The 13,536-nt window shown below is 51.5% G+C and overlaps 1 protein-coding gene across 10 annotated transcripts in view; it reads right to left on the reverse strand.

Annotated features, from left to right (window-relative positions):
* DNAH17 (dynein axonemal heavy chain 17) overlaps nt 1-13,536 on the reverse strand; it is a 158,495-nt gene that overhangs the window by 49,197 nt on the left and 95,762 nt on the right. For all 10 annotated transcript variants that reach the window (XM_033182425.1, XM_033182418.1, XM_033182417.1 and 7 more), the window contains 6 exons: nt 11,130-11,232; nt 9,591-9,738; nt 9,131-9,222; nt 6,560-6,721; nt 5,545-5,709; nt 5,153-5,344 (listed from right to left, as the gene is read on the reverse strand). In XM_033182425.1, coding sequence (XP_033038316.1) covers nt 5,153-5,344; nt 5,545-5,709; nt 6,560-6,721; nt 9,131-9,222; nt 9,591-9,738; nt 11,130-11,232 — 862 coding nt within the window. The remainder of the gene's footprint in view (nt 1-5,152; nt 5,345-5,544; nt 5,710-6,559; nt 6,722-9,130; nt 9,223-9,590; nt 9,739-11,129; nt 11,233-13,536) is intronic.

The following is a 13,536-nucleotide window of genomic DNA, read 5'->3' on the forward strand; positions in this document are numbered from 1 at the left end:
GTGATGTATATTTCCAGCATTTTGGTGATTTGCTTATCTATAATATTTAATTTAAAAAACAAGACCTATGAGCTTCTGTGCTCACTGAAGAGGCTTTAAAAGTGTCCATATAGGCACCCCAATGGCTGCTCCCTTCTTCGGAAGAAAGTCTGACTCACTGAAGTCTCTCCGTTCAGAGAGAAACCTCACCAGGCCTCCTCTTTGGGAGCTGACCGGAGTCAGAAGCCAGCCTCAAATCTCCTATGTTTTGACAAGCTAAGAAAAAGCAAGGGGGGGCCGGGCGCGGTGGCTCAAGCCTGTAATCCCAGCACTTTGGGAGGCCAAGACGGGTGGATCACGAGGTCAGGAGATCGAGACCATCCTGGCTAATACGGTGAAACCCTGTCTCTACTTAAAAATACAAAAAACTAGCCGGGCGACGAGGTGGGCGCCTGTAGTCCCAGCTACTCGGGAGGCTGAGGCAGGAGAATGGCGTAAACCCGGGAGGCGGAGCTTGCAGTGAGCTGAGATCCGGCCACTGCACTCCAGCCTGGGTGGCAGAGCAAGACTCCGTCTCAAAAAAAAAAAAAAAAAAAAAGAAAAAGCAAGGGGAAGCCCTGAGCCTGGAAAAGCAGGTGGCCGTAGGTGGGACTTGAGCCATGGCTTCGTCCTTGGACCCTGCCTTGAGGCAAGGGGCGTAGTGTGAGAGCCAGTGATGACCTTGAGTCAAAAACTCTTCTCATTTCACAGTGTAGCAAGGACACTGGGTGGAGACTGACCATACCAGAAATCTTTTCCTTTTTTCCTGATTTTACTTTTTCAGAGATGGGGCTCACTTGGTCGCCCAGGCTGGAGAGCAGTGGCATGATCACAGCTTATTGCCGCCTTGACCTCCTGGGCTCAAGTGATCCTCCTGCCTTAGGATTACAGGCTTGAGCCACCGCGCCTGGCCCATCTGGCTTTCACAGCCACGCTGTCCCATGTGGAGTGGCCCTCACCCTGCCCACTGTGACCGCTGGGCTGCCCCTGGATTCCAGCCTGCCTCCACCTCACCCACTCACTCTCTGGCACAGTCCCCTCCACTCCTGCCCTCTTATGCTGCTGAGTCTGGTCCCCACATCTCTACCCACATCCTGTCCCTGCACTTCCCAGCCCCACGTGTCCCGCTGTGCACTGACAGCCTCATCCCCAGGTATCGCGTCTCTTCCGGGCCTGGCCCGAGGGTGGTTCTCCCCGACCTTCCTTCCTATCTTGGTTGAGAGCCCCATGGTGCTACTGAAGCTGGAGCTGCCTGCGTCCCTGTCATCACTGTCAGCTGAAGACGGCAATTGTCACCTGCGTCTAGGCCCATCTAGGGACGAGTCATTAATAAGGGGCACAGGTTTCCCTTTCTCTGGCCAAAACATCAGCAGCGCCTTTCCTTGCCATAGCCAATGCCACTGGCAGTGGACAGGCAGGACGTGGAGCCGAGATTTGGGAGTGGGGGTGTGTGAGACATCAGGGTTAGGGAGTGGGGCTGTGACAGTTAGGGTTAGGATTTGGGAGTGGGGGTGTGAGATGTGCAGCAAGACCTCCTGCCTGAGAATAACATGAGACCAAGCCCCCACCCCACCCGATGGCTGCTTCTCACCCCTCCCCTTTCATTTGTAGGAAGCCGGGGGTGGGAGGTACCTGAGCTGCTGAGACCACGGCCCCTCATTCTGCTGCAAGGCTTTCTTCACGGGGCAGCCCAGTTCTGGCTGCTGACTCAGGCTGGGGGGAAGGTTTCCCAGAAATAAAAACTCCCCACTGCCTGGCCCCCGGGGGCTGTGTGTGGGGTGTGGGGATGCTAGCTGGGGTAGTATCTGAAGGTTTCGGATCCTGGACCCCAGCCGAGCCCCCGAGGTCATGCACGCCCTCTCGGCAGGCACAGCCCTCGCTGGCCCTGGTTTCCCCTCCTCCATTCTCCCTTCTTGTCGCACCTGCCCGCTTTCAGCCTTTGTGGGGTCACAGGGCTTGTGCCCCATCTCCACCTAGGTCACGCTACAGCAGTTTCTGTGCTTTCAAACTATCCTTCATGTGTCCTAGAACACTACCACATCCTGCCTGTTCTATCCCCTGCTCAGACATCTTGATGGCGTCTTGTTTTCTTGGGACCAAGCCCAGGGCTTTTCACACAGCACTGTCCTCCAGGGTCCATTCTCCACCCCTTTCCTGTGCACCTGTAGCCTCCAGCAGGTGCCACAGGTTCTGGGACCTACTTTATATTACATAATCACAAACATATATGTTACCCTCATAGGGTAACATACGACAGCATTATTAGAACAAGAATCATGTGGAATGGCTCAGGAGTCTGGCTCCCCCAATACGATACAGAAACTTTTAGCCCTGTTTACCTCTGCCCTTAGTTCTGAATCCACAGAAGCGGTTTAAGAAATGACAGTGATAGCAAAGCTGATTTGTGATGCGTGTAAGGGCAGTGAAATTCCACAGCCCAGATCATAGAGCTGCAGCGGCTGATGCCGACGAATAAAATAGCACCACTGAGGTTGAGGCTGAGGCTGAGCACCCATGATCAGCCCCAACATGAAGGATCAGGAAGAAAATCCCCTCAGGGAGGCAGAGCAAGAAAACGATGCCGTCGTGAACGTAACCCAACATGATTTAGTTAATAGACTAGAGACTTCAATGGAGAAAGCTCAGTAAAACTATATGGCTCCAGGTTCAAACGACACTTGAGTGGCCACAGATACCACCAATGTGAACTAACTCCATCAGATATGCTGAGAACCCATGACACACGATATACCACTGATGGGTCCAGAGGGTAGGGCTGTGTTCGGGAGTGCCCATCTGAGGAGTTCAAAAAAGAGCAGGCCGGTCCCTTTCTATATGGAGTAGAATCCACTGGGAAGGCAGAAAACAGCCAGGCAGAAACTGGAGGCTCTCCCAGAGGTTGGCTGTCCCTGGCACAGCCTGTACTGCTCCTCCAGGGTCTCTGCCTGCAGATGCCTCCCACCACTCCCAGCATCACTGGCTCCAGGTCCACCTGCTAAAGCCACGAGCCCAGCGACTGCCTCAGGGCCATGTGCTATGGGAGGGTCCCCTTAGGGCTCCCCCTTGTGTCTAGGATCGTCCTGGCCCCACAACAGCGGCCCCAGCACAGACACAGAGAAGGCATGACTGTGTAGCACGGTGCAATCAATTTCAGGTCTAATCTCAGGCATGATGATTTCTTCTGAACTAACGGCACGCAGTTGCCTGGGAGAGCAGATGTTCAGGAGTAAGAAATCAATAAAAACCCTCAGCAGTGTGTCTTGGGCATGGGAGATTTTATGTTTACTCTAATGTTTATTTCATTCATTCCAAAAGCAGCCATTCAGCCTTTCAGGCATGCAGTTAGAAACCCAGTCACGGCTCTGAATTCTGTCATCTGGACAGACAATAGGGAACAATTTGGGACACTTAGTGACCAAGGGCAGGAATCCAATCTCTCTGCCTCTGTGATCTGGGTTGACTTTCTGGACTTGTGTCCATGGAGTAGTCAATAGACACACTCTTCACCTCAGTCACACAGGCCGGAAGGTTTCACACTCTTCACCTCAGTCACACAGGCCGGAAGGTTTCACACTCTTCACCTCAGTCACACGGGCCGGAAGGTTTCACACTCTTCACCTCAGTCACACGGGCGGAAGGTTTCACACTCTTCACCTCAGTCACACGGGCAGGAAGTTTTCACTCTTCACCTCAGTCACACGGGCCGGAAGGTTTCACACGCTTCACCTCAGTCACACGGGCCGGAGGTTTCACACGCTTCACCTCAGTCACACGGGCCGGAAGGTTTCACACGCTTCACCTCAGTCACACGGGCCGGAAGGTTTCACACTCTTCACCTCAGTCACACGGGCCGGAAGGTTTCACACTCTTCACCTCAGTCACACGGGCCGGAAGGTTTCACACTCTTCACCTCAGTCACACGGGCCGGAAGGTTTCACACTCTTCACCTCAGTCACACGGGCCGGAAGGTTTCACACGCTTCACCTCAGTCACACGGGCAGGAAGGTTTCACACTCTTCACCTCAGTCACACGGCCGGAAGGTTTCACACTCTTCACCTCAGTCACACGGGCCGGAAGGTTTCACACTCTTCACCTCAGTCACACGGGCCGGAAGGTTTCACACTCTTCACCTCAGTCACACGGGCCGGAAGGTTTCACACGCTTCACCTCAGTCCACGGGCAGGAAGGTTTCACACTCTTCACCTCAGTCACACGGGCAGGAAGTTTTCACTCTCTTCACCTCAGTCACACGGGCCGGAAGGTTTCACACGCTTCACCTCAGTCACACTGGCCGGAAGGTTTCACACGCTTCACCTCAGTCACACGGGCCGGAAGGTTTCACACTCTTCACCTCATCACACGGGCAGGAAGTTTTCACTCTCTTCACCTCAGTCACACGGGCCGGAAGGTTTCACACGCTTCACCTCAGTCACACGGCCGGAAGGTTTCACACGCTTCACCTCAGTCACACGGGCCGGAAGGTTTCACACTCTTCACCTCAGTCACACGGGCAGAAGTTTTCACTCTCTTCACCTCAGTCACACGGGCCGGAGGTTTCACACGCTTCACCTCAGTCACACGGGCCGGAAGGTTTCACACGCTTCACCTCAGTCACACGGGCCGGAAGGTTTCACACGCTTCACCTCAGTCACACGGGCCGAAGGTTCACTCTCTTCACCTCAGTCACATGGGCCGGAAGGTTTCACACTCTTCACCTCAGTCACACGGGCGGAAGGTTTCACACTCTTCACCTCAGTCACACGGGCAGGAAGTTTTCACTCTCTTCACCTCAGTCACACGGGCCGGAAGGTTTCACACGCTTCACCTCAGTCACACGGGCCGGAAGGTTTCACACGCTTCACCTCAGTCACACGGGCCGGAAGGTTTCACACGCTTCACCTCAGTCACACGGGCCGGAAGGTTTCACTCTCTTCACCTCAGTCACATGGGCATGCACACTGGCCGGAAGGCTTTCTGGCCTCTGTTTCTAAGATAAAGATCCTTTAGATAAGGCCTATTGGTGATGGTCCGACTCCCTGTGCTGGCTGGCTTCATTTTGGAAAAGGGAGCGAAGTTTTTCTTGACTCCCCGACCCTACCCCAAAAGGCAGCTTATTGCACAGTAAGCTCTCACCTTGAGGTCGGGGATCCCGTAGCCCTTCTTGAGGGTGATTTGAAACATGTCAAGCCCGCTGATGTATGCTGCCAGGCGGGAGAGGCTCTGTTTGCCACTGCCACCCACCCCCACCAGCAGGGCATTCCCCCGGGGAGACTCCAAGATGCGATTAATCCTGCAGATGTGAGCCACGGCATCCTCAAACAGCACCTACAGAAACCAGAGAGATCCCGCAACATCCTGTAGCACCTGGAATCACCTCTGTTCACCAGCACAGACTCTGCACACGCTGAGGTGTGCACTGCGCGCCACACAGCCCCACAGAATGCCACTCGGATGTTGATAATGCAACCAGAGAGGGTGACCCTGTCCAGGTCCTGTGCCCTTGCTATCAGCTCCAGCCAGCTCACCAAATTCATGACTGCATTAATTTCATTGTAGCTGTCCAGGACGTCCACGAGGAGCTTGTTCAGAGGAGCCACGTCGGTCACAGGAACGTATTTAGGATCGCCAATCCCTTGAGCAAAGTGGCAGAAGATATTTGGCTTGGCAAATAAGAGCTCATCACCAAGATCCTAGAGAAAAAAAAGATGATACTTCTGGTTTTTGCCACCACGACTGCACAGATAGTTAACAGCAGCTCAGTACTTTGCCAAAGTGGACTAGGAGGTCACGCCGGGGTACCAGGCCAAGTCTCCAGGGGCCCAAACCTGCTGCTGTGGGCCCAGCAAACCACTGGGGCAAATTTTCCTAGGGTGGGAGGGTCCTATCACCACCATATCAGGAATGAATTCATAGTCCAAAGAAATGATTCTGCCAAGAATACATGGGACACACCAGCGAGGCACACTGAGCCAAGCAGGGCCTTTCTCCACCCCAAGTGGACAGAGGGAGGTGATCACACCCTGATCTACTGAGCGGTCAATTCTTCCTCACTTGGATCCACAGTCACATGCTGGAATTATCGCGTGGAACCCTCGGATCCACGGTCACGTGCTGGAATTATCATGTGAACCCTGGGATCCACAGTCACATGCTGGAATTATCATGTGAACCCTCGGATCCACAGTCACGTGCTGGAATTATCGTGTGAACCCTCGGATCCACAGCCACGTGCTGGAATTATCGTGTGAACCCTCGGATCCACGGTCACGTGCTGGAATTATCGTGTGAACCCTCGGATCCACAGCCACGTGCTGGAATTATCGTGTGAACCCTCGGATCCACAGCCACGTGCTGGAATTATCGCGTGGAACCCTTGGATCCATGGCCACATGCTGGAATTATTGCGTGGAACCTAACATGGATCTTCCCACCCCCAACAAAGGGCCCTTCTGAGAGGGCTGCAGTTCTCATTGGCTGCCAATGCTCCACCCTCTTGGAGCCGTTCTGGGCTCGGCAGAGGGACTGAGCAGCTTGACTTACATCAAAGAACTTCTTGGTGGAGGCCATGGTGACTCTATGCAATGTTTCCTGGTCTTTTTTGTCAACCATTTTGTCACCATACACTCGTTCAGCCTCATGTAGCCAAAGGCGGACAAGGTCCAGTGGGGTTTTCAGAACTTCTGCTGTGGAAAATAAGAGTCCCTGCCCCAAACACGGGATGGTCAGCACCATCAGCTGTTATGAAGGCGAGCCCAGTGCTAGACACAGATGACCTGAGCAGCAGCCCCTCCCCCGGTATGAGGGGACCTGTTCAGCTGTTGGCACAGCATTCACTTGGGGCCTGGGAAGCCACTCATCACGGAGGTCCCACAAATCCCAGATGCCAGAGTGTGTGTGTGTGTCCTGAGAGACGTGGAGTTTTCCTCACAGGACAGGGTTGGGGCCTCATCCTCTAGTAGAGTAAATGGTGGAGGAGGGAAATAAAGAGGCTAATTGCAAAGGGAACCAGGTGACTGATGCCACAGGGCAGGTCACAGGCTTGGGTACCGCAGCAAGCCTATCTGGTCCAGTCCTGGCTTGGCCATTTACTAAGCAAGCAACCCTGGGCAAGCTTGACAAGAGCTTATTGAGGGCCTTGAATTTCCCAGGCACAGTGATGATGCAACAGACCCTGACGCTGTGGAGTTGAAATGCTAGTGGGGGAAGTGGCCAGGTACACAAAGAAACAAGATAACTGCACACTATGATGTGTGCTCTGAATAACATACCCAGGGCAGTGAGACAGAGTGTGAGGGATAGGAGCGGCCTCTGTGAGGGCGTGGCATTTGGGCTGATACTTTAATTTTTACTTTTTGATATGGAGTCTCACTCTGTTGCCCAGGCTGGAGTGCAGTGGCACGATCTCGGCTCACTGCAACCACCGCCTCCTGGGTTCAAGTAATTCTCCTGTCTCAGCCTCCTGAGTAGCTGGGACTACAGAGACATGCACCACCATGCCTGGCTAATTTTTGTATTTTTAGTAGAGATGGGGTTTCACCATGTTGGCAGGCTGGTCTCGAACTCCTGACCTCGTGATCTGCCTGCCTCAGCCTCCCAAAGTGCTGGGATTACAGGCGTGAGCCACTGCACCCGGCTGGGCTGATACTTTAAATGGGAGGAGGTGGGCATAACTTAGCCTCCCTCAGCCACAAACTCCTGCTCAGTAAAATGGGGATATAAGCACCAAACTCATGTGTTGTTGGAGGAGGAGAAAATGGGAATGTAAGGTGCCAAACCCAATCCCTGACTCAGAGAAAGCAGTCAGTAAATGAAATATTACCATCACCACCACCATCACTATCATCATAACCATCACCACCACCACTACCATCGTCACCACCATCACCATTATCATCATCTCCACCATTACCATTACCACCATAACACCACCATCATCACCATTACACCATCATATCACCACCACCATCACTATCATAACCATCACATCACCACAATCACTACCATCACCATCATCACCACCATCACCATCACCACCATCACCACCACCATCATCACCATCACCACCACCATCATCACCATCACCACCACCATCATCACCATCACTATCATAACCATCACATCACCACCCACCACCATCACCACCACCATCATCACTATCATAACCATGACCACATCATCACCATCATCACCACCATCACCATTATCATCTCCACCACAACCACCACCATCACATCACCACCACATTACCATCACCACGATCACATCACCATCATCACTACCACCACCATTATCACCATCACCACCACCACCACTATTATCATCACCACCATCACTACCACTATCACCATCATCACCACCATCATTATCACCATTCTTACCATCACCACCACCATCACCACCATCACTACCACCATTATCATCACCATTACCACCATCACCACCATTATCATTACCATCACTATCACCACCATCACCATTATCACCACCATCACAACCACCATCATCACCATCACTATAACCATCACATCACCACCATCACCATCACCACCATCACCACCATCACTATAACCATCACATCACCACCATCACCACCATCACCACCCACCACCATCACTATCATAATCATGACCACATCATCACCATCATCACCACCATCACCATTATCATCTCCACCACCACCACCACCATCACATCACCACCACATTACCATCGCCACGATCACATCACCATCACTACCACCACCATTATCACCACCATCACTACCACTATCACCATCATCACCACCATCATTATCACCATTCTTACCATCACCACCACCATCACCACCATCACTACCACTGTCACCACCACCATCACTACCATCACCATTATCACCACCATCACAACCACTATTGCCATCACCACCATCATTACCACCACCACCACTGTCATCACCATCACCACCACCATTATCATCATCATCACCATTACCACCATCACCACCATTATCATTACCATCACTATCACCACCATCGTCAGTCCAACCTCCCTGAGAGCTGTGGTGAGGAAAGCAACTGTGGATTGGGCACTGGGCCGTAAGGCGGGCATGACACAAAGCTACAAGAGCAGTACCTGGAAAATATTGGAGAGGTCCCTGAGGTTGAAGACATAATGAAACTTAATGGCCGTGGGAAGAAATGTTGCCGCAACTTTCTGATGCAAAGCTGTTAGAGGAAAAAGACACGTCGATTCTTATGTACTCTTAATGGCCCCAGGAAGTGCAAGCTTCAAGTTTCTAAAGCCAATGAACTACAAAATGGTGACAACTGGAGTAAGAAATCTGCACAGCTCTTCGAAGAGGGAGGAAGTTTGCTGTTCTCCTTAAATCATTTGTGTATCGAATTTCCTAGCCTATACTTCCCCATGAAGCAATTGTATTTCACAATTTCTCCTGTTGAAACACAGCATCGTTTTAAAAATATTGATTCAGAAGTATAAATAAAATAGTTATCAAGGGAAAATGTAAAGAACCATCAGCCCACAGAGCCGTAGGTTTTACCGACGGGAGAGGGGATGAGGCCAGCCAGCTTACCCAGGGCTGCGGCCACCAGCTGGTTGCTTATCCTCTGAGTAGCCATGGAGACCGAGTGGAAGGCCAGGTGCTGTGTCAGGATCGTGTTGTAGATGGTGGTGAGGGCCTCCTGGCCGGGGAAGCTCACAGCAAACACGCAGAAATGGCGCTGCCCGGGAACAACCACAAACTCCCATCAGTCAGCTCTTGGGGACCTGCCTGGGGCCAGGGCCACCTTCGCGGGAGAGTGGCCCCTGTCCTCATGGTCTAAGGTCTTTTAGGCATTGTCAGAATGGGCAGTTACCCTCCTTGTGCCTTGCACGTGGTAAAACAGCATTAAGTATCACTACACGTGAAACAGTCACATTTACTTCATGCTCTCAAGAAGAATTTTGGCATAGGCAAGAGAGGGGCTTAGAGCACAAGCCTGGGTTTAAATCCAGGTCTCTGTGTGTTTAGATAACTTAGAGGCAAAGTCTATCTGCGTAAGGGCTACAGATAAAATACAGGATGCCCTGCTAAATCTAAATTTCAGATAAACAACAAATATATATATATACACATACATACATATATACGTGTGTGTGTGTGTGTGTGTGTATATATATATATATATATATATTTTTTGAGATGGAGTCTCGCTCTGTTGCCCGGGCTGGAGTGCAGTGGCCGGATCTCAGCTCACCGCAAGCTCTGCCTCCCGGATTTACGCCATTCTCCTGCCTCAGCCTCCCGGGTAGCTGGGACTACAGGCGCCCGCCACCTCGCCCGGCTAGTTTTTTTTTGTATTTTTAGTAGAGACAAGGTTTCACCGTGTTAGCCAGGATGGTCTCAATCTCCTGACCTCGTGATCCGCCCGTCTCGGCCTCCCGAAGTGCTGGGATTACAGGCTTGAGCCACCGCGTCGGCCTTTTTTTTTTTTTTTTAAGAAGAGTATGTCCCAGGCCAGGCACAGTGACTCACATCTGTAATCCCAGCACTTTGGGAGGCCGAGGTGGGCGGATCACTTGAGGTCAGAAGTTCGAGATCAGCCTGGCCAATATGGGGAAACCTCCTCTCGACTGAAAATACAAAAATTAGCCAGGTGTGGTGGCGCACACCTGTAGTCTCAGCTACTCGGCAGGCTGAGGCAGGAGAATCGCTTAAACCTGGGAAGCGGAGGTTGCAGTGAGCTGAGATCGTGCCACTGTACTCCAACCTGAGCGTCACAGCGAGACTCAGCCTCAAAACAAAAACAAACAAAACAACAACAAAAGAACAGTATGCCCCAAATATTGTATGTAACATACTTAGACTAAAAAAGTATTTATCTGGAGTTCAGATTTGACTGCATTTTTATCTGCTAACTCTGCCAGTTGACCAGGTCACAGGGAAGGCTGGCTAGCTGTCCGTCCTCCCCATGTCCTGGAATTTTCTGATACATTCTGCAAGGTTAAGGAGTTCTCCAGAGAATGTCAGCCTGCAGCCCTAACATCCTAAACCAAAGTTTTTCCTCTCATTTGCCAGAAGCAAGCCTCAGACTCATGGCAGGTGACGGGAATGAGTGTGGTTTCTGCTTACCTGAAGCCTGGGGTCAATGGTGAAGGATCCAGAAGTGGGGTTCATGCAGGCCACGTACTGACAGTTATGGACGTCTTTTAACGTCAGCTTATGTCTGTCGTACCTGAGGGGAGACCAGCATTCATGCTGCACGCCCAGCCTGGAGGAGCCATCCCCTGCACCCACTTCCCTTCCAAGAATGCCCTCCTTGTTTTTTTTTTTGTTGTTGTTGTTGTTGTTGCTGTTTTTTTTTTGAGACAGTCTTGCTCTGTCGCCCAGGCTGGAGTGCCGTGGCATGATCTTGGCTCACTGGAAGCTCTGCCTCCCGGGTTCACACCATTCTCCTGCCTCAGCCTCCCGACTAGCTGGGACTACAGGCGCCCGCCACCTCGCCCGGCTAATTTTTTTGTATTTTTAGTAGAGACGGGGTTTCACCGTGTTAGCCAGGATGGTCTCGATCTCCTGACCTTGTGATCTGCCTGCCTCGGCCTCTCAAATGCTGGGATTACTCCATGTGGTTTTAAAAACCCTCCACAGATACTGACAATATGTGAAACAGCTGCTGTGACTTCATGCTCTCAAGAGAAATTTTGAAACAAGAGTGAAAGAGTGGGTCAGAGAGCAGGCAGGCTGGGGTTCATGTTCCAGCTCTTCCCCTGAGCAATGCTGGGGCTCTGGGAAGTTGGTTAACATCTCCGTGCCTCAATATTCTCTCCTGTGCAGTGGGTCATTAGGAGGATAAAATGAGCTAACATATGTAAAAACACTGGGAAGGGTACCTGACATACAGTAAGTATGCAATAAATGTTCACCATCCCTGTCATCAGGATAATTATTAATGGCTGCTATTATTAAATAAGCTGAATAGGTCAGGCACAGTGGCTCACGCCTGTAATCCCAGCACTTTGGGAGGCTGAGGTGGGCAGATCACTTGAGGTCAGGAGATCGAGACCAGCCTGGCCAGCATGGTGAAACCTTGTCTCTACTAAAAATACAAGAATTAGCCGGGTGTGGTGGCACACGCCTATAATCCCAGCTACTCAGGAGGCTGAGGCAGGAGAATAGCATTAACCTGGGAGGCGGTGGTTGCAGTGAGCCGAGATCATGCCAGTGCACTCCAACCTGGGCAACGGAGCGAGACTTTGTTTAAAAAATAAATAAAATAGGCTGAATAATTTCCTTGATGTCATACTACACTATACTTTTTTTTTTTCTGAGACAGGGTCTTGCTCTGTCACCCCAGCTGGAGTGCATTGGTGATCACAGCTCATGGCAGCCTCGATCTCCTGGGCTCAAGCCATCCTCCCAACCTCAGCCTCACACTACCATGCCCGGCTAAGTTTTTGTAGAGACAGGGTCTCACTATGTGACCTGGGCTCAAGTGATCCTCCTGCCGCCGCCTCCTAAAATGTTGAGATTACAGGCGTGAGCCACTGCGCTCAGCACTTTTGTTTTTTCCCCCCCATTATGCACGCTGTATGCTGGAAGTTGTTGTCTCTTGTTAGTTTCTAGTAATTCCTTGTATATTTCAGATATTAATCCATTGTCAATTTTACACATTGCAAATGTTTTCTTCCATTCTTTTATTTCTCCATTATATTTGTCCATGGTGTCTCCCCTGCGCACACTTCTCAGGTCACGGATGTTGTCCCCGTTTGCTTCTATCCACCTCACAGTTCACCCTTTGCCTGTGGGCCTGTCCTTCCCATGGGCCCCACCCTTGTCTGCCTGACTTTTCTTCCAAAAGTGAGCCTTTTCCTGACACATCCACTAAACGGTCCATCCTTCCCTGTTGTCATGAGGCCATGTTAATCCAATATTCTAGAGGGATCTTTTATCTTTTGAAAACTCAAATCTGATTCTGCCACCCCTCCTGAAGATCCTTCAGGGTAAACTCCAGGGCAGATGTGGACCTAGGGCTGAAGCTTAAGAATGTGGAGGTCCCTCCTTAAGGAAAAGAAAGCAAAAATCTTAAGGAAATTTTACAAGAGCACATGACCCTGTGAAGCTCTTGGAAGGGGACTTGAGACTTGGGGGAGCCAAGGCTGAGCTCCCACGGTCCTCACAGTAGACCTGCCTGCAGAGAGGAACGAGTGGGCTCTCATGCATGTGCCTGCCCTCCTCTCCTGTCTGGGTACCCTCAAATCTCTCACCCCACACCACGGTCGATTCTTCTGAAATGATGTCAGACTCTCTCCAGGCTCCCTGCTCAGAGTGGCAGCTATGTCACCTCCCACAGGGAGCCACCTCTCACGCCCATGTCCCCACATCACAGCCTGCAGCACAGCATAGGCTTTCTACAGTTGTGAGCTCTGGGAGTGTCATTTAGTGAGGCAAAGGCAGGTGATGGAGTCAGACATATCTGAACTCAAAATCCAGCTCCGGCTGAGTGCGGTGGCTCACGCCTATAGTCCCAGCACTTTGGGAG

The sequence above is a fragment of the Trachypithecus francoisi genome, unplaced genomic scaffold, assembly GCF_009764315.1.
Source record: "Trachypithecus francoisi isolate TF-2019V2 unplaced genomic scaffold, Tfra_2.0 Lachesis_group20, whole genome shotgun sequence".
Classification (NCBI taxonomy): domain Eukaryota; kingdom Metazoa; phylum Chordata; class Mammalia; order Primates; family Cercopithecidae; genus Trachypithecus; species Trachypithecus francoisi.